The sequence below is a fragment of the Scyliorhinus torazame genome, chromosome 17 (genome assembly GCF_047496885.1).
Source record: "Scyliorhinus torazame isolate Kashiwa2021f chromosome 17, sScyTor2.1, whole genome shotgun sequence".
In the NCBI taxonomy this organism is placed as follows: domain Eukaryota; kingdom Metazoa; phylum Chordata; class Chondrichthyes; order Carcharhiniformes; family Scyliorhinidae; genus Scyliorhinus; species Scyliorhinus torazame.
This window is the reverse complement of record NC_092723.1, coordinates 28,721,492-28,743,533: the sequence shown is the minus strand read 5'-3', so window position 1 is coordinate 28,743,533 and position 22,042 is coordinate 28,721,492. Positions and strand designations below refer to the sequence as shown.

General features: G+C 47.2%; 1 protein-coding gene across 1 annotated transcript in view; it reads right to left on the bottom strand.

Moving 5' to 3' along the window:
• LOC140393517 (membrane cofactor protein-like) overlaps positions 1 to 21,837 on the bottom strand; it is a 307,321-nt gene extending 285,484 nt beyond the window's left edge. Inside the window, exon 1 of the mRNA XM_072479828.1 lies at positions 21,728 to 21,837. Within this exon, the coding sequence (XP_072335929.1) occupies positions 21,728 to 21,782 (55 nt within the window). The 5' untranslated portion in view covers positions 21,783 to 21,837. The remainder of the gene's footprint in view (positions 1 to 21,727) is intronic.
• Between the last annotated feature and the right edge of the window lie 205 nt (positions 21,838 to 22,042).

The window sequence follows — 22,042 nt, the reverse complement described above, 5'->3', positions numbered from 1 at the left end:
CTAATCATATTACAATCCATGAAAATAGTAGTTTTGCATGGTGCTGCCAGTGACGGCGTGTAGCTCGTTGCCACCAACAGCGGGGGACTGGAGTATTGAGCGCCAATCCTGTTTTTCGGCCGACGCTCCACCCTTCTCCAGATCAAGAAATCAGTTACAAGAGTCGGGCAACAAAGAATCCACCCCTATGTCTTTTGACCATCTTGCAACATTGGTAAAGGATCATTTCAACCCAGACCGTCTATCATCATGCAGTGTTTTAAGTTCAACTCTGCTTTAAGAGAAACAGGGGAGACGATTGTGACATAAATGGCAAAACTAAGAAAATTGGTGGAGCCTTGCGCATTTGGATCATCGCTTAGTGACATGTTGCAAGATAGATTAATTTGCAACGTGCATAACAAACATACAAAAAAGGCTGCTGACAGAGAATAATGTTTCTCTAGAGAAAGGTATAGAAATAGATCAGGCGATTGAGTGGGGAGAAGGGCGCTCTTGAGTTACAGTGGGTGGGATTATCCGAAATGGAGGCAGAGTGTCCACGCCGTCGCAAACGCCCCCCCCCCCCCCCAAGCCTTCGTGATGAGTACCCGCCAGCAGCGGGCGGCGCCGGCAGGACTAGGCAATTTACGCGCGGCCGCTCAGCCCATCTGGGCCGGAGAATCGCCGCTCGCCGTTTGCGCTGATTCTCCGAGCGGCCTGGCACGATTCGCGCAGCGCTGGTTTCGGGTGGGTGGGAGAATCACGTGCGGGGGTCGGGGCGGCGTGGTGTGATTCGCGCGGCACCCTGGCGATTCTCCCACCCGGCGGGGGGGGGGGGGGGGGGGAATCCCGCCCATCGTGTGCAGACAACCAAGGTGAATCAGCTATGGTGCAAAGTTTTTGCAAGTCAGGAAGACAGAGTTGCGTGTGCAGAAGAGATAGAGCAGAAACTCACTGAGCAAGACAGGGGACAGAAGGGAAAAAAATGGGTCAGTAACCCAGATATTCTGATGAATGCAACAGGTGCAGTTGAGATCATTCTCAGGAAAGATACAAATTCCGAGATTCTATCTGTTTTGTCAAAAAGGCCACGTCCGAATTAAGTGCTGAGTCAAACAGAATGCACCTGACTTGATCAAAAAAAATCCTGGACTCCAGTGCATAATCTAGAACATGATTCAGAAGAGGGATCTCAGATATATAAATTGTATAATGTCAAGATGAGTATATCGACTTCTATCATAAAAGTGCCCCTGGTAAACGGGTGGCCATTAAACATGGAAGTGGATACTGGAGCTTCCAGTATCATCGTAGGGGAGCAAATATTTAAATATCGTCAAGGCAAAGTTCAAGCCCTAAAGTCAAGTAATCATAGAATCCCTGGAGTGCAGGAGGTGGCCATTCAGCCCATCGGGTGTGCATTGATCCATGTTCCAGCCGATTCCAACCCCATAAGCTAACCTTCACATTCCTGGACACTAAGCAACAATTTAGCATGGCCAATCCACCTACCGGTTGTGGACTGTGGGAGGAAACCGGACCACCCGGAGGAAACCCACGCAGACACGGGGAGAACGTACAAGCTCCACACAGTGACCCAAGGGCGGAAATGAACCTGGGTCCCTGGCACTGTGATGCAGCAGTGCTACCACTGTGCTACCAAAGAAAACGTTTTCTTAACTCCTGCTCCCCCCCCCCAAAGAAAAAAGAAAATAACAGCACAGGAACAGGCTCTTCGGCCCTCCAAGCCTGCACCAACCATGCTGTCCATCTGAACTAAAGCTCCCTACCCTTCCGGGGACTATATCCCTCTATTACCATCCTATTCATTTATTTGTCAAGATGCCCCATAAAAGTCACTATCGTTAGCACAGGGCTAAATCGCTGGCTTTGAAAGCAGACCAAGGCAGGCCAGCAGCACGGTTCAATTCCCGTAACAGCCTCCCCGAACAGGCGCCGGAATGTGGCGACTAGGGTCTTTTCACAGTAACTTCATTGAAGCCTACTTGTGACACCAAACGATTTTTCATTTTTCATTTTCATTTCATTTCGTGCCTATTTCCACTACTTCCCCTGAGCGAGTTCCAGGCACTCACCACCCTCTGTGAAAAAAACGTGCTTTGTACATCTCCTTTAAACCTTGCCCCTCCCACCTTAAACCTATGCCCCTTAGTAATTGACTCTTCCACCCTGGGATAAAGCTTCTGCCTATCCACTCTGTCCTTGCCCCTCATAATCTTGTAAATTTTTATCAGGTCACCCCTCCTCCATCGTTCCAGTGAGAACAAACCATGTTTCTCCAACCTCTCCTCATAGCTAATGCCCTCCATACCTGGCAACATCATGGTAAATCTTTTCTCCACCCTCTCCAAAGCCTTCACATCCTTCTGGTAATGTGGCGATCAGAATGGAACAGTATATTCCAAGTGCGGCCTAGCTAAGGTTCTATAAAGCTGCAACATGACTTGCCAATTATTAAACTCAATGCTCCGGCCGATGAAGGCAAGCATGCCATATGCCTTTTTGACTAACTTCTCCACCTGTGTTGCCACTTTCAGTGACCTGTGTATCTGTACACCCAGATCCCTCTGCCTATCAATACTCTTAAGGGTTCTGCCATTTCCTATATATTTCCCATCTGTATTAGACCTTCCAAAAAACATTATCTCATTTGTGTCCAGAGTAAACTCCACCTGCCATCTCTCCGCCCAAGTCTCCAACCAATTTATATCCTGCTGTATCCTCTGATGGTCCGATCGACCGATGCAGGAAGTTGGAAGGTAGTAAAACAGGGACAGTGTTGCTCTTTCTAGCTCTATTCTATTTGCCCTGTTTCTGTCACCTTTGCTCATGAGTCGCCAGGTATCTTTATGATACCGCCACGTGGTTCAAGTTTAGGTTATGATTAATAACACAGCACACCGCTTAGTAAGGATTAAAACAACGGTCATTTATTATATACAACAAGCAATATTAATACCCTAATACTACTTTCTATACAATAAACCTATCACTACTGGCCAATACTTAACTTAGGAAGAGCCCACCAGGTCAGGGAAACGAATGGCTTGTCCAATCAAATCTGGCCCGCGGGATTCAAAAGGCTGCTACAGGTAGGTGGCTAGGTGTCTCTACCGGATAGCGATCGTTGGATTCACACTTACTGCTACCGGTGGCTGGTCTTCCGAAGGTCTCGAGCAGGCGAAGATGAGAGAGAGAGAGAGATCTGAACTTGGACCTTTACTTTTATAGGGCCCAGGGGCTTCCCGCCTCCCGGGGCGGCCCTTGACCCTGAGTCCCAAGTGATTGGATTCTGTCCCCAGTCTCTGCGGTCGATGTGTCCAATGGTGAGGCGATTCCTCGATCGGGGGGTGGTCGCTCACCTGTCTCTGTTTCGGCCACTGCAGGCGTCGACAGGTCTGGCCCGGTATTCAATTGCTAATATGTTACAATTGTTCCCGGGGATAGCCGATTTAACTGTGGATGTCTGAGTTGATTAGGTGTAAACAGTCCTGAATGAAACTGCTGATACCTGGGTTGAAGGGCTGTTGATAGCCCTGAGTATCGATCTGGGCTACGTTCCCAGAGCTGAATATGCAAACCTGTCTGCAGCTGCCTGCTTGTGTCTTCTTGGCTGCTTTTCCCAGCAGTCTTTCGGGTTAGCCGTTTTAAACTGGGTTTTGGCCAGATTAATCGGAACGCAGCCATTTTACATGGCTACAACAGAAATAAAAGGCAGTAAGGGGGAAAGTGTAAGGCAGAGAAGCCATAGTCAAAAATCAAAAAGGGTGACAGTACAAGGTACAGTGACTGAGGGGGGTTCGGTGAATAGGACCAGGAATACTAAAAGAAATAAAACGGGAAGTGAAAACATTAATGGTAAGCGACGCAGCAGGTTGTTACATGAAGATATGGGTTCAACGACAAGGAAAATTAGGAGAAAGGTTAAGAGGAAATATAACTTAGACGAGGTTACTGACCAAGGTGTTAACAGAGGTAAAAAAGCCAACATAAGTGTACTTTACCTGAATGCTCATAGTATTCGGAATAAGGTAAATGAGTTGATGGCGCAAATCATCGTGAATGACTATGATTTAGTGGCCATTACTGAAACATGGTTAAAGGATGGTCACGACTGGGAGTTAAATATCCGAGGGTATCAAACTTTTCGGGACAGAGTGGATGGTAAGGAAGGTGGTGTAGCTCTGTTATTTAAGGATGACATCCGGGCAACAGTAAGGGATGACATCAGTGCTATGGAGGATAAGGTTGAATCCATTTGGGTGGAAATCAGGAATAGTAAGGCGAAAAAGTCACTGATAGGAGTAATCTATAGGCCACCAAATAGTAACATTATGGTGGGGCAGGCAATAAACAAAGAAATAACAGATGCATGTAGAAATGGTACAGCAGTTATCATGGGGGATTTTAATCTACATGTTGATTGGTTTAACCAGGTCGGTCAAGGCAGCCTTGAGGAGGAGTTTATAGAATGTATCCGCGATAGTTTCCTAGAACGGTATGTAATGGAATCTATGAGGGAACAAGCGGTCCTAGATCTGGTCCTGTGTAATGAGACAGGATTGATTCAGGATCTCATAGTTAGGGATCCTCTCGGAAGGAGCGATCACAATATGGTGGAATTTAAAATACAGATGGAGGGTGAGAAGGTAAAATCAAGCACTAGTGTTTTGTGCTTAAACAAAGGAGGTTACAATGGGATGAGAAAAGAACTAGCTAAGGTAGACTGGGAGCAAAGACTTTATAGTGAAACAGTTGAGGAACAGTGGAGAACCTTCCAAGTGATTTTTCACAGTGCTCAGCAAAGGTTTATACCAACAAAAAGGAAGGACGGTAAAAAGAGGGAAAATCGACCGTGGATATCTAAGGAAATAAGAGAGAGTATCAAATTGAAGGAATAAACATACAAAGTAGCAAAGATCAGTGGGAGACTAGAGGACTGGGAAATCTTTAGGGGGCAACAGAAAGCTACTAAAAAAGCTATAAAGAAGAGTAAGATAGATTATGAGAGTAAACTTGCTCAGAATATAAAAACAGGTAGTAAAAGTTTCTACAAATACATAAAACAAAAAAGAGTAGCTAAGGTAAATATTGGTCCTTTAGAGGATGAGAAGGGAGATTTAATAATTGGAGATGAGGAAATGGCTGAGGAACTGAACAGGTTTTTTGGGTCGGTCGTCACCTTGGAAGACACAAATAACATGCCAGTGACTGATGGAAATGAGGCTATGACAGGTGAGGACCTTGAGAGGATTGTTATCACCAAGGAGGTAGTGATGGGCAAGCTAATGGGGCTAAAGGTAGACAAGTCTCCTGGACCTGATGGAATGCATCCAGAGTGCTAAAAGAGATGGCTAGGGAAATTGCAAATGCACTAGTGATAATTTACCAAAATTCACTAGACTCTGGGGTGGTCCCGGCGGATTGGAAATGATCAAACGTGACACCACTGTTTAAAAAAGGAGGTAGGCAGAAAGCGGGTAATTATAGGCCAGTGAGCTTCACTTTGGTAGTAGGGAAGATGCTGGAATCTATCATCAAGGAAGAAATAGCGAGGCATCTGGATGGAAATTGTCCCATTGGGCAAACGCAGCATGGGTTCATAAAGGGCAGGTCGTGCCTAACTAATTTAGTGGAATTTTTTGAGGACATTAACAGTGCGGTAGATAACGGGGAGCCAATGGATGTGGTATATCTGGATTTCCAGAAAGCTTGTGGCAAGGTGCCACACAAAAGGTTGTTGCATAAGATAAAGATGCATGGCATTAAGGGGAAAGTAGTAGCATGGATAGAAGATTGGTTAATTAATAGAAAGCAAAGAGTGGGGATTAATGGGTGTTTCTCTGGTTGGCAATCAGTAGCTAGTGGTGTCCCTCAGGGATCAGTGTTGGACCCACAACTGTTCACAATTTACATAGATGATTTGGAGTTGGGGACCAAGGGCAATGTATCCAAGTTTGCAGACGACACTAAGATAAGTGGTAAAGCAAAAAGTGCAGAGGATACTGGAAGTCTGCAGAGGGATTTGGATAGGCTAAGTGAATGGGCTAGGGTCTGGCAGATGGAATACAATGTTGACAAATGTGAGGTTATCCATTTTGGTCGGAATAACAGCAAAAGGGATTATTTAAATGATAAAATATTAAAACATGCTGCTGTGCAGAGAGACCTGGGTGTGCTAGTGCATGAGTCGCAAAAAGTTGGTTTACAGGTGCAACAGGTGATTAAGAAGGCAAATGGAATTTTGTCCTTCATTGCTAGAGGGATGGGGTTTAAGAATAGGGAGGTTCTGCTGCAATTGTATAAGGTGTTAGTGAGGCCACACCTGGAGTATTGTGTTCAGTTTTGGTCTCCTTACTTGTGAAAGGACGTACTGGCACTGGAGGGTGTGCAGAGGAGATTCACTAGGTTAATCCCAGAGCTGAAGGGGTTGGATTACGAGGAGAGGTTGAGTAGACTGGGACTGTACTCGTTGGAATTTAGAAGGATGAGAGGGGATCTTATAGAAACATATAAGATTATGAACGGAATAGATAGGATAGATGCGGGCAGGTTGTTTCCACTGGCGGGTGAAAGCAGAACTAGGGGGCATAGCCTCAAAATAAGGGGAAGTAGATTTAGGACTGAGTTTAGGAGGAACTTCTTCACCCAAAGGGTTGTGAATCTATGGAATTCCTTGCCCAGTGAAGCAGTAGAGGCTCCTTCATTGAATGTTTTTAAGATAAAGATAGATAGTTTTTTGAAGAATAAAGGGATTAAGGGTTATGGTGTTCGGGCCGGAAAGTGGAGTTGAGTCCACAAAAGATCAGCCATGATCTCATTGAATGGTGAAGCAGGCGCGAGGGGCCAGATGGCCTACTCCTGCTCCTAGCTCTTCTGTTCTTATCGCTATCCACAATTCCACCAACCTTTGTGTCATCCACAAACTTAGTAATCAAACCAGTTACAAATCATTATATTTATTACAAACAGCAAATGTCCTAGTACTAGTCACAGCCCTCCATTTAGAAATGCACCCTTCCACTGCTACCCTCTGTCTTCTATTACTGAGCTAGTTCTGTATCCATCTTGCCAGCTCACCTCTGATCCCGTGCAACTTCACCTTCTGTACCAGTCTGCCATTAGGGACCGTGTCAAAGGCCTTACTGAAGTCCATGTAGACAACATCCACTGCTCACCCTCATCAATCATCTTCATCACTTCCTCAAAAAACTCGATCAAGTTAGTGAGACACGACCTCCTCTTCACAAAACCATGTTGCCTCTCGCTAGTACATCCACTTATTTCCAATTGGGAGTAAATCCTGTCTCGAAGAATCCTCTCCAACAATTTCCTTACCACTGACGTAAGGCTCACCGGCCTGTAATTATCTGGATTATCCTTGCTACCCTTCTTAAACAAAGGAACAACATTGGCTATTCTCCAATCCCCTGGGACCTCCCCTGTAGCCAATGAGGATACAAAGATCTCTCTCAAGACCCCAACAATTTTCTCCCTTGCCTCTCTCAGTATTCTGGGGTATATCCTATCAGGCTCTGGGGACTTGTTCATTTTAACATTTTTCAAGACCCCCAATTCCTCCTCCTTTTTGATCGCAACATGACCCAAACTATCTACATACCCTTCTCCAGACTCAACATCCACCAAGTCCTTCTCTTTGGTGAATACTGAAGCAAAGTACTCACTTAATACCTTGTCCATTTCCTCTGGCTCCACGTGGCGATTCCCTCCCCTGTCCTGGAGTGGGCCAACCCTCTCCTTGGCTACCCGCTTGCTCATTATATATGTATAAAAAGGCTTGGTATTTTCCTTATTCCTGTTGGTCAATTACTTTTCCTGACTCCTTTTCGCCCTCCTGATTCATTGTTTAAGTTTCTTTCTATTTTCCTAGTATTCCACGCTTGCTTCATGTGTTCCCATCCTCTTGGCCTTGACAAATGCTTCCTTTTTCTTTTTGACTGGCACAATATCTCTCGTTATCAAGGTTCTCAAAACTTGACATACTTACCCTTCATCCTTACAGGAATGTGCCGGTCCTAAATTCCTATCAATTTACACTTGAAAGCCTCCCACATGCCAGATGTTGATTTGCCTACAAACATCTGCCCCCAATCTCTATTCTTCAGTTCCTGCCCAATATTGTTATAATTAGCCATCCCCTAATTTAGCACCTTCACCTGAGCATTGCACTTAATCTTAAGTACCTTAAAGCTTCCTGAATTATGGTCACTGTTCTTGAACTGCTCCCCTACTGAAACGTCGACTACCTAGCCGGGCTCATTCCCAATACCAGGTCCAGTACTACTATGCCACCCTAAATAACAACTAAATAACAGAAATATAACAGCTAAATTGGCTACATCTACGGGGAAAACTCTAAAAAGTTTGGAAACTACATCAGTCTGTTTAACTACCAACCACTGTCACAAAAGGCCAGGCATCTAATCACCGTCATTGGTGCTGGTTTAGCACACTGGGCTAAATCACTGGCTTTTAAAGCAGACCAACGCAGGCCAGCAGCACGGTTCAATTCCGGTACCAGCCTCCCCGAACAGGTGCCGGAATGTGGCGACTAGGGGCTTTTCACAGTAACTTCATTTGAAGCCTACTTGTGACAATAAGCGATTGTCATTCATTTTCATTTTTTTCATCACCGGGGACAAGATTTGTTGCAACTTAATTGGCTGGAGATCATCAGTGTAGCTGATGGCAGTTTACTAGATGTTTTACAAAAATAACCTGAGATCTTTCAAAATGAATTCGGCAGAATTCATAGAATCATAGAATAGAGTCATACAATTTACAGTGCAGAAGGAGGCCACTCGGCTCATCAGACTGCGCCAGCCCTTGGAAAGAGCACCCTACCTAAGCCCACGCCTTCACCCTATCCTTGTAACCCAGTAACCCCACCTAATCTTTTTGGACACTAAGGGCAATTCAGCATAGCCAATCCACCTAACCTGCACATCTTTGGACTGTGGGAGGATACCGGAGCACCCAGAGGAAACCCACGCACACACGGGCAGGATGTGCAGACTCCGCACAGACAGTGACACAAGCCCGGAATCGAACCTGGGACCCTGGAGCTGTGAAGCAACTGTGCTAACCACTGTGCTGCTGTTCTGTCCTAATTCAGGGTAACAAGGCTAAAATCTACATAAATTTGGATGCTACCTCACAATTTCAGAGCTTGCCCAGTGCCGTCCCCTTACGTACAAATGTTGAGGCAGAACTTAAATGTTTGGAAGAATTGGGAGTCATGGAGCCAATGCAGTTTTCCGAACAGACTGCCACCATTGTACCCGTACTAAAATCGGACCGAACAGTCCACATTTGTCAATCAAGCAGCCAAGTTGGACAGGTATCCGATTCCAAAGATTGAGGATCTTAATCAAACCTACCAGGAGACCTAACATATACAAACTAGACAGAGAATCACAGAATGCCTATAGTGCAGAAGGAAGTCATTCGGCCCACTAAATCTGCACCGACCCTCTGAAAGAGCACCCTGCCCAGACACACTCTCCAGCCTTATCCCTGTAACCCCATCTAACCTGCATATATTTGGACACTAAGTGGCAACTTTATCATGGCCAATCCACATAACCTACACATCTTTGGACTGTGGGATGAAACTGGAAGAAATCCATGCACACACGGGGAGAACATGCAAACTCCACACAGAAAGTCACCCAAGGTCTGAATCGAACCTGGGTCCCTGGTGTATCAGTGCTAGTCCCTGGTGCATTAGTGCTAACCACTGTGCCACCATGCCGTCCCCACTGTGCCACCCATGAGCCATGCACATCAACAATTGGAATTGGAATAGGATTCAAGAAAATTTGTAGTGATTAACACCCACAACAGTTTGTTTTAATACACCCAGTTACCCGTTGGTGTAGCTTCAGCATGCGCTGAGGCTACACCAATAAACCATGGAAGGTTTATTGCAAGATATATCCAGAGTAAAAATATGCTTCCTCATGATACCTCTGGTTCTTTGCCAATGAATTTAGAAATGTCCATTTTCCTTTGGATATAATTTCTCCTTATTTACTCCATCAAAATCTTAAGAAGAACATAAGAACATAAGAACTAGGAACAGGAGTAGGCCATCTGGCCCCTCGAGCCTGCTCCGCCATTTAATGAGATCATGGCTGATCTTTGTGGACTCAGCTCCACTCTCCGGCCCATACACCATATCCCCGAATCCCTTTATTCTTTAGAAAGGTATCTATCTTTTTCTTAAAAACGTTTAAAGAAGGAGCCTCAACTGCTTCACTGGGCAAGGAATTCCAGAGGTTCACAACCTTTTGGGTGAAGAAGTTCTTCATACACTCCGTCCTAAATCTACTTCCCCTTATTTTGAGGCTATGCCCCCTAGTTCTGCTTTCCCCGACCAGTGGAAACAACCTGCCCGCATCTATCCTATCTATTCCCTTCATAGTTTTATATGTTTCAATAAGATCCCCCCGCATCCTTCTAAACTCCAATGAGTACAGTCCCAGTCTACTCAACCTCTCGTTATAATCTAATCCCCTCAACTCTGGGATCAACCTAGTGAATCTCCTCTGCACTCTCTCCAGTGCCAATATGTCCTTTCTCAGGTAAGGAGACCAAAACTGAACACAATACTCCAGATGCGGCCTCACCAACACCCTATACAATTGCAGCATAACCTCCCTAGTCTTGAACTCCATCCCTCTAGCAATGAAAGACAAAACTCGATTAGCCTTCTTAATCATCTGTTGCACCTACACACCAACATTTTGCGACTCGTGCACCAGCACACCCAGGTCCCTCTGCACAGCAGCATGTTTTAACATCTTACCGTTTAAATAATAATCCATTCTGCTGTTATTCCTCCCAAAATGGATAGCCTCACACTTGGCAACATTGAATTCCATCTGCCAGACCCTAGCCCATTCACCTAACCTATCCAAATCCTTCTGCAGACTTCGGGTATCCGCTGCACTTTTTGCTTTACCACTCATCTTAGTGTCGTCTGCAAACTTTGACACATTGCACTTGGTCCCCAACTCCAAATCATCTATGTAAATTGTGAACAACTGCGGGCCCAACACTGATCCTTGAGGGACCCCACTAGTTACAGGTTGCCAACCAGAGAAACACCCATTTATCCCCACTCTCTGCTTTCTGTTAGTTTTTTAAAAAATATATATTTTATTGAAAGTTTTTTCGATCACAATTTTTTCCCTTTACAAATCAAACATAACAGTAAAGAAAATTTAACAATAAACAAATGGCTAATCAACATGGTAATCTAATCGTTTAACATAAACTAAAACTTTCCACCCCCCCCTCCCCCCTGGGTTGCTGCTGCTGGTCATCTGTCTTCCCTCTAACGTTCCCCTAGGTAGTCGAGGAATGGTTGCCACCGCCTGGTGAACCCTTGAGCCGATCCTCTCAGCCAAACTTTATCTGCTCCAGTTTTATGAACCCCGCCATATCGTTTACCCAGGCCTCCAGTCCGGGGGGTTTCGCCTCCTTCCACATGAGTAGAATCCTACGCCGGGCTACTAGGGACGCAAAGGCCACAACGTCGGCCTCTTTCGCCTCCTGCACTCCCGGCTCATCCGCAACTCCAAATAAAGCTAGCCCCCAGCCTTGTTTGACCCGGGCCTTCACCACCTTGGAAATCACTCCCGTCATTCCCTTCCAATACCCCTCCAGTGCCGGGCATGACCAAAACATATGTGCGTGGTTTGCCGGGATTCCGCCGCACCTCCCACACTTGTCCTCCACTCCGAAGAACCTGCTCAGTCTTTCTCCCGTTATGTGTGCTCTATGTAGCACCTTGAATTGAATCAGGCTAAGCCTGGCGCATGAGGAAGAGGAATTTACCCTGCTTAGGGCATCAGCCCACATACCCTCCTCTATCTCCTCCCCTAGCTCTTCTTCCCACTTTCCTTTTAATTCGCCCACCAACTCCTCCCCCACTTCCCTCATCTCTCGGTATATCTCTGACACCTTGCCCTCTCCGACCCACACCCCCGAAAGCACTCTGTCCTGAATCCCCTGTGCCGGGAGCAGCGGAAATTCCCTCACCTGTTGTCTTGTGAACGCCCTCACCTGCATATATCTAAGGAAGTTTCCCCTGGGCAACTTATACTTTTCCTCCAATGCTCCCAAGCTCGCAAACGTCCCATCTATAAATAAATCTCCCACCCTCCTAATTCCCAACTGGTGCCAGCTCTGAAATCCTCCATCCATTCTTCCTGGGGCAAACCTATGGTTGTTCCTGATTGGGGACCCCACCAGGGCTCCCCGCACACCTCTCAGTCGCCTCCATTGTCCCCAAATATTCAATGTTGCTGCCACCACCGGGTTCGTGGTAAACATTTTTGGTGAGAGCGGTAGCGGCGCCGTCACCAGCGCCTCTAAGCTCGTCCCTTTACAGGACTTTCTCTCCAGTCTTTTCCACACCGCTCCCTCTCCCTCCATCATCCATTTACGAATCATCGCCACATTGGTGGCCCAATAGCAGTCGCCCAAATTCGGTAGCGCCAATCCTCCTCTGTCCCAGCTACGTTGTAGGAACCCCCTCCTTACCCTCGGGACTTTCCCTGCCCACACGAAGCTCATGATGCTCCTGTCTATTTTTTTAAAAAAGGTCTCAGTGATTAGTATAGGGAGACATTGAAATACAAATAAGAACCTCGGGAGGACCATCATCTTAATTGCCTGCACTCTGCCCGCCAACGACAGAGGCTGCATGTCCCACCTCTTGAAGTCCTCCTCCATTTGTTCTACCAATCGTGTCAGATTAAGTCTGTGTAAGGTTCCCCAGCTCCTAGCGATCTGAATCCCCAGGTATCGGAAGTTTCTTTCCACTTTCCTTAGAGGCAGGCCTTCTATCTCTCTACTCTGGTCCCCTGGGTGTATCACGAAAAGTTCACTCTTCCCCATGTTAAGCCTATATCCCGAGAAATCTCCGAACTCCCTCAATATCTGCATGACCTCTATCATCCCCCCCACTGGGTCCGACACATACAACAGTAGGTCATCCGCGTATAGCGAGACTCGGTGTACTTCTCCCCCTCTAATCACCCCTCTCCATTTCCTGGAGTCTCTCAACGCCACGGCCAGAGGTTCAATTGCCAACGCGAACAACAGTGGAGATAGCGGGCATCGCTGTCTTGTTCCCCTATATAGTCGGAAATACTCCGATCTTTGCCGTCCCGTGACTACACTTGTCGTTGGGGCCCCATAAAGATGTTTGACCCAGCTAATAAACACGTTCCCGAACCCAAACCTCCTTAACACCTCCCATAAGTACTCCCACTCCACCCTATCAAATGCCTTCTCTGCATCCATTGCCGCCACTATCTCTGCCTCCCCCTCCACTGGGGGCATCATTATCACCTCTAATAGTCGTCGCACGTTGATATTCAGTTGTCTCCCCTTTACGAACCCTGTCTGGTCTTCATGCACCACCCCCGGGGCACAGTCCTCTATCCTCGATGCCAGTACCTTTGCCAGCAATTTGGCGTCCACATTCAATAATGAAATAGGTCTATAGGACCCGCACTGCAACGGATCTTTATCCCTCTTCAGAATTAGCGATATCGTCGCCTCCGACATTGTCGGGGGTAAAGTCCCTCCTTCCCTGGCCTCATTGAACGTCCTCACCAACAACGGGGCCAACAAGTCCACGTATTTTCTATAAAATTCCACCGGGAACCCATCTGGTCCCGGAGCCTTCCCTGCTTGCATGTTCCCCAGCCCCTTAATAACCTCGTCCACCCCAATCGGTTCCCCCAGGCCTTCCACCTCCTGCTTCTCCACCCTCGGGAACCTCAATTGATCCAGGAACTGCCGCATCCCCTCCTCTCCCTCTGGGGGTTGGGAACTATACAGCCCCTCATAAAAGGTCTTGAACACCTCGTTTATCTTCCCTGCTCTTCGCACCGTAGCTCCCTTTTCGTCTCTAATTCCCCCTATCTCCCTCGCCGCTGTCCTCTTTCGCAACTGATGAGCCAGCAGGCGACTAGCCTTTTCCCCATATTCATACCTCCTCCCCTGTGCCTTCCTCCACAGCACCTCCGCCTTTCTGGTGGTCAAGAGGTCAAACTCCGTCTGGAGTCGTCTCCTCTCCCTGTACAGTCCCTCCTCCGGGGTCTCTGCAAATTCCCTGTCCACCCTTAAAATCTCCCCCAGTAATCTTTCCCTTTCCTTGGCCTGTTTTCCCTTTGTGGGCCCCAATGGAGATCAGCTCTCCTCTGACCACCGCTTTTAGTGCTTCCCATGCCACTCCCACACGGACCTCCCCGTCGTCATTGGCCTCCAGGTACCTCTCAATACACCCCCGCACTCTTCCACACACTCCCTCGTCCGCCATCAATCCCACATCTAATCGCCAGAGTGCTCTCTGCTCCCTTTCCTCTCCTAGTTCCAGGTCCACCCAGTGTGGGGCATGGTCCGAAACCGCTATGGCTGAATACTCAGCTTCTTCCACCCTTGAGATCAACGACCTTCCCAGAACAAAAAAATCTATCCGGGAGTACACGTTATGGACATGGGAGAAGAAGGAGAACTCCCTGGCCCTCGGTCTAAGAAATCGCCATGGATCCACTCCCCCCATTTGGTCCATAAACCCCTTGAGCACCTTGGCTGCTGCCGGCCTTCTTCCGGTCTTTGATCTGGATCTATCTAACCCTGGGTCCAGCACGGTATTGAAGTCCCCTCCCAATATCAAGTTTCCTACCTCCAGGTCCGGTATACGACCCAACATCCGTCTCATAAATCCCGCATCGTCCCAATTCGGGGCATATACATTAACCAACACGACCTCCATTCCCTCCAGCCTGCCACTCACCATTACATATCTACCTCCGCTATCTGCTACAATGTTCTTTGCTTCAAATGCTACCCGTTTCCCCACCAATATGGCCACCCCTCTATTCTTTGCATCTAGTCCTGAGTGGAACACCTGTCCCACCCATCCTTTCCTTAATCTAACTTGGTCCGCCACCTTCAGGTGCGTCTCTTGGAGCATAGCCACGTCTGCCCTTAGTCCTTTCAAGTGCGCGAGCACTCAGGCCCTTTTAATCGGTCCATTCAGGCCTCTCACGTTCCACGTGATCAGCCTCACTAGGGGGCTACCTGCCCCCCTCCCGTGTCGACTAGCCATCACCTTCTCTAGGCCAGTCCCATATCCCGCCTCCGCGCTCCCACTCGCTCCCCAGGCGTCGCATTCCATCCCCGTCCGCCCACTCTTTAGCCATTTCCTCTTTGATTTCCGCAGCAGCAACCCAGTTGTCTCCCCCCCCCCCTCCCCCCCCTCCGCTAGATCCCCTTCTAGCGTGATTGCTCCCCCATATTACTTCCGCAAGTCAGCTGACTTCAACTGACCCCAGCTACTCCTGCTCACTCCTTGACCTCCCCGTGTGGGGAACTCCCATCCGCCTTGCGCCTGTCTTCCCGCCATAATCTTTCTGGCGCGGGAACATCCCTTTATCTGACCCGCCTCTTGTGGCGCAGCTCCCTTTCCTCTCCCCCTCCCATTCCTCATTCTCCGCCTATGTCCCTTCTTTCCCCCCTCACCAGCGCCCACTTTTCCTAGTGTCTCCCCCCATCCCAATTTACTTCTCTATTTACATCAACCATAACAATAACAATAACATTCCCTACCGTGTCAGTCCCTCAGTTCCGATCCAATTTCTCCTCTTTAATAAAGGTCCATGATTCTTCCGCCGTATCGAAATAATGGTGTCTCTCCTGGTACGTAACCCATAGTCGTGCCGGCTGCAGCATCCCGAACTTCACCTTCTTTTTGTGTAACACCTCCTTGGCTCAGTTAAAACTCGCCCTCCTTCTCACCACCTCCGCACTCCAATCCTGGTACACCCGTACCACTGCATTCTCCCATCTGCTACTCCACACCTTTTTAGCCCATCTCAGGACCTCTTCTCTATCTTTAAGGCGGTGAAATCGCACGATTGTCGCCCTGGGTGGTTCTCCCGCTTTTGGTCTTCTCGCCGGGATCCGATGTGCCCACTCCACCTCCAAGGGGCCTCAGCTCCCATCAATGAGCTTAGCATCGTACTTACATAGGCTCCACAGTCCGCTCCTTCCACTCCCTCAGGGAGACCCAGTATCCGAAGGTTCTTCCTTCGCGCTCTGTTTTCTAGGGCCTCAATCCTTTCAATGCACTTTTTATGGAGTGCCTCGTGCGTCTGTGTTTTGACCGCCAGGCCCAGGATCTCGTCCTCATTATCCGTCACCTTCTGCTCCACCACGCGGAGCTCTGTCTCCTGGGTCCTTTGTGCCTCCTTGAGCCCCTCAATTGCCTGTAGCATCGCGGTCAGCACCTCCCTCTTTAGTAGCTCCACACACCGTCTCAGGAATTCGTCTTGCTCGGGCCCCCATGTCGCCTGGGCTTTCTCCGCCGCCATCTTGTGTCTTCTCCCTTTCTGTCCCTTTCGTCGAAGATTCCTCGCGCTGCAGCCGCCGCCACCGATATTTTCCTCTTTCGTTGGGGGGACGGGGGGACTCCCTATTCACTCACCCCACACCGGGTTTCGTCGCCCAAAAATTTCCCGTTGGGGCTCTTAAAAGAGCCCGAAGGTCCGTTGGAGCTGGAGCTGCCGAAACGTGCGGCTTAGCTGGTCATCGCCGCAACCGGAAGTCGCTTTCTGTTAGTTAACCAATCCTCTACCCATGCTACCACTTTACCCTCAATGCCGTGCATCTTTAGTTTATGCAGCAACCTTTTTTGTGGCACCTTGTCAAAAGCTTTCTGGAAATCCAGATATACCACATCCATTGGCTCCCCGTTATCTGCTGCACTGGTAACGTCCTCAAAAAATTCTACCAAATTAGTCAGACACGACCTACCCTTTGTGAACCCATGCTGCGTCTGCCCAATGGGACAATTTCCCTCCAGGTGCTCCGCTATTTCCTTCTGAATGATAGATTCCTGCATTTTCCCTACAACCGAAGTTAAGCTTACCGGCCTATAATTACCCGCTTTCTGCCGACCACCTTTTTTAAACAGTGGTGTCACGTTTGCTACTTTCCAATCCTCTGGGACCACCCCAGAGTCTAGTGAATTTTGATAAATTATCACTAGTGCGTTTACAATTTCCCTAGCCATCTCTTTTAACACTCTGGGATGCATCCCATCAGGGCCAGGAGACTTGCCTACCTTTAGCCCCATTAGCTTGCCCAATACTGCCTCCTTAGTGATTACAATCATCTCAAGGTCCTCACCTATCATATCTTTATTTCCATCAGTCACTGGCATGTTATTTGTGTCCTCCACTGTGAAGACTGACCCAAAAAACTTGTTCAGCTCCTCAGCTATTTCCCCGTCTCCTATTATTAAATCTCCCTTCTCATCTTCCAAAGGACCAATATTTACCTTAGCCACTCTTTTTTGTCTTGTATATTTGTAGAAGCTTTTACTATCTGCTTTTATGTTCTGAGCCAGTTTACTTTCATAGTCTACCTTACTCTTCTTTATGGCTTTTTTAGTAGCTTTCTGTTGTTCCCTAAAGACTTCCCAGTCCTCTAGTCTCCCACTAATTTTTGCCACTTTGTATGTTTTTTCTTTCAATTTGATACTCTCCCTCACCTCCTTAGATATCCATGGTCGATTTTTCCCCTTTCTACCATCTTTCTTTTTTGTCGGTATGAACCTTTTCTGAACACTGTGAAAGATCGCTCGGAAGGTTCTCCACTGTTCCTCAACTGCTTCACCATGAAGTCTTTGCTCCTAGTCTACCTTAGCTAGTTCTTCTCTCATCCCATTGTAATCGCCTTTGTTTAAGCACAAAACACTAGTGTTTGATTTTACCTTGTCATCCTCCAACTGTATTTGAAATTCCACCATATTGTGGTTGCTCCTTCCAAGAGGATCCCGAACTATGAGATCATTAATCAATCCTGCCTCATTACACAGGACCAGATCTAGGACCGCTTGTTCCCTTGTCGGTTCCATTACATACTTTTCCAGGAAATTATCCCGGGCACATTCTATAAACTCCTCCTCAAGGCTGCCTTTACCAACCGGGTTAAACCAATCGATATGCAGATTAAAATCTCCCATGATAACCGCTGTACCATTTCTACATGCATCCGTTATTTCTTTGCTTATTGCCTGTCCTACCATCCTGTTACTATTTGGTGGCCTATAGACTACTCCTATCAGTGACCTTTTCGCCTTACTATTCCTGATTTCCACCCAAATTGATTCAACCTTGTCCTCCATAGCACCAATATCATCCCTTACTATTGCCCGGATGCCATCCTTAAACAACAAAGCTACACCACCGCCCTGACCGTCCATTCTATCCTTTCGTATAGTCTGATACCCTTGGACATTTAACTCCCAGTCGTGACCATCTTTTAACCATGTTTCAGTAATGGCCACTAAATCATAGTCATTCACGATGATTTGCGCCATCAACTCATTTACCTTATTTCGTATACTACGAGCATTCAGGTAAAGTACACTTATGCTGTTTTTTATGTCTTTGTTATGAATCCTAACACCTTGATCAGTAACTTTTCGCAATTTATTTTTCATCTTACACTTTCTCCTAATTTTCCTTGTCTTTGAACCCATATCTCTACAGAATAACCTGTCACGTAACCTGCTGCCTTGATCTCCATTAACCATTATACTGTCCATAGCTTTACACTTCCCTTCCCCCCAACTTGCTAGTTTAAAGTCCTTGTGACCAACCTATTTATCCTATTCACTAGAACACAGGTCCCAGAATGATTCAGGTGAAGACCGTCCCAACGGTACAGGTCCCTCCTGCCCCAGTACTGATGCCAATGCCCCATGAAATGGAATCCCTCTTTCCCGCACCACTCCTTTAGCCACGTGTTAACTTCCCTAATTTTCTCAACCCTATGCCAATTGGCACGTGGCTCGGGTAGTAATCCAGAGATTATAACCCTGGAGGACCTGTTCTTTAATTTAGTCCCTAGTGTTTGATAATCCCCAAACAAGTCCTCTTTCCTAGTCTTACCTATGTTGTTAGTCCCAACGCGGACCACAACAACTGGATCCTCCCCCTCCCTCTCCAAAATCCTTTCAAGCCGATCAGAGATGTCCCTCACCCTGGCACCGGGCAGGCAACATACCATGCGGGACTCTCGATCTGGCTTACAAAGGATGCCATCAATCCCCCTAATTATAGAATCCCCTACAACTACCACTTGTCTTTTTGCTCCCCCCTCTTGAATGGCTTCCTGTACCACGGTGCAGTGGTCAGTCAACGCATCCTCCCTACAGCCCTCTTCCTCATCCACACAGGGAGCAAGTACCTCATACCTGTTGGTCAAGGTCAAGGGCTGAGGCTGCTCAACTCCTAAACTCAGGATCCCCCTACTTGCCTCCCTTGCAGTCACATCACTCTGTCCCTGACCACTGTCCGAATTAACAGTACTTATTCTACCAGGTGTGACTGCCTCCTGAAACAAAGTGTCCAGGTAATTCTCCCCCTCCCTGATGTGCCGCAGTGTGTGCAGCTCGGTCTCCAGCTCATCAATTCTGAGCCGAAGTTCCTCGAGCAGCCAACACTTGCTGCAGATGTGGTCACTGATGGTCTCAATGGGATCCACCAGTTCCATCATCATACAGCAACAGCACATCACCTGTCCAGCCATATTCAACTAGTTAATTAATTTAAATAATTTAAAAAAATGTTTTTATAGAACCTCAAGGATAAACCCGAACACCAACAAAAACACAGCCACTCACCCGAACTCAGTCACTCACCTAAACTCAGATGCACTCTGTTCCAATCAGCACTCCATGTCTAAAGGCGCTCCTGCCACACCTTTTGTGCAGTCACCTCTCCCAGCACTGTCCGGGCTCTCTCCTCCCGCGCTTTTAAAAGCTCACGGCTCTCTCCTCCCGCGCTGTTTTCGCTCTCCTGGCTCTCTCTCCGCTCGCGCTGTTTTCGCTGTCCGGGCTCTCTCCTCCCGAGCTTTTTAAATCTTCCGGCTCTCTCCGCTCGCGCTGTTTTCGCTGTCCGGGCTCTCTCCTCCCGCGCTTTTTAAATCTCACGGCTCTCTCCTCCCGCGCTGTTTTCGCTGTCCCGGCTCTCTCCTCCCGCGTTTTTTAAATCTCCCGGCTCTCTCCTCCCGCGCTGTTTTCGCTGTCCGGGCTCTCTCCTCTTGCGCTTTTTAAATCTCCCGACTCTCTCCTCCCGCACGGTTTTCGCTGTCCGGGCTCTCTCCTCCCGCGCTTTTTAAATCTCCCGGCTCTCTCCTCCCGCGCTGTTTTTGCTGTCCGGGTTCTCTCCTCCCGCGCTTTTTAAATCTTCCGGCTCTCTCTTCCCGCGCTGTTTTCTCATTAGGGTCTTGCATGAAATCTCCTCTTAACCTCTCTACTCCAAGAAAACAATGCCAGCTTTGCAAGCATCTCCAAATAACTGAAGACCGTTATCCATCATACCATTCTTGTAAATACCTCCATATCCTCCCTAGAGCTGGTTTAGCTCAGTTGGCTAGACAGCTGGTTCGTGATGCAAAGCCATCAGCGTGGGTTAAATTCCTGTACCGGCTGAGATTAGTCATGAAAGTCTGCCTTCTTGACCTTGCCCCTCACTTGAGGTGTGGTGATTCTCAGGTTAAATCACCACCAGCCAGCTCTCCCCCTCAAAGGGGAATCTAACCTATGGTCATCTGGGACTGTGGTGACTTTACTTCATATTTTCTCATTAGGATCTTGAAAATAATATATGATATATTGAAAATATCATGATAAAATTATAAAGCTTAAAAAGCTTTGTGTAATGTCCAAAGCAGTTTTTTTTCCATTGTGGAAAACTGAAGGTCACCAAACATTTTCAATGCCATTTTGTCATACCTAGTTTTTATTGGACCAGTTTTGATATTTTTAGGTTACTTCATGAGATGCAATTCAACTGATATTCTGCTAAAAAAAATCAGAACCGAGTGGAATCTGAGACTCCTTTTGTTGCTTGATATTCAGGCCAGTTGATAATTTAAAAATATCTTTAGTGTATTAACACAATATTCTTTACTGCTCAACCATCTTGACCTGGTACATGTAGCTTCCAATTATAGAACATTAAATGAGACATTAAATGAGACACAACAGTATACAGAGGACTGAGCTGCTGTGTCCCATTGACTTTAATACCAAACCCTGTAATGATATGTATATAGACAGGTCAGTGAAGGGTTAATTATTACATCTCTGTGTAATTCAAACACTAGAGGGCATCACCACTTCTCTGTATATAAATCAGAGCCCAGGGAATGCTGGGTAGTGTTAGTGAAGGAGTAAGTAAGAGAACAGCATTAGAAGATTAGGTTAGAGAGTTACACAAGTTTATTATTAGTGACTATTTAGATTGATTACTGCTAGACAGATTCAATATTACTTGATTACTGCTTGACAGATTCAATATTACTTTATTATTAACAATAGCTCAGCAGCGTGCGAACTTCATTTAATTAATCGTTAAACAATAAATTAGTTTTGTTTCAATCTAATGATTTGTGGATTCTTTGTCATCAAGTCAAGGGACCATTCTGGAACAAAAGACAAAGAACATGATATATTACCACCAAGGGTAATAAAACAAACCTCACACTGTGTCCAGAGGGCTGGGCTGCTCTGTCCCATTCAGACTCTAACAGGAAACCTGCGGTAAATCTGCCCCATCATTGATCTAAAAACATCTCTGATGCAGCTATAAAGAGCCGTGCTTACCCGTGACCCGGGCCACCCAGACGGCCGTTAGAGCGAGGATCAGCCTCCCTGACATTCCCCAATTCTCTCGATCTTTTAATACTCGGAGAATTTTCCCTCCGTCGGGGGCCGGATAATGTGAAGAAAACTCCACAATGTCCTTGCTGATATTTTATTGATCGCTCAGTCGCTCAGTGTCCGTTAATTTTCCGTTGGATTTTCACTGTCCTCGTGCCGGAAACCTCCCGCCATTTCCCGACAGCTGCCGCGCCTGCGCGGCCCACAGTGCGTGCTGGGCAAGGTGAGGAAAATTACTCAACCAGAGGATTCACCAGT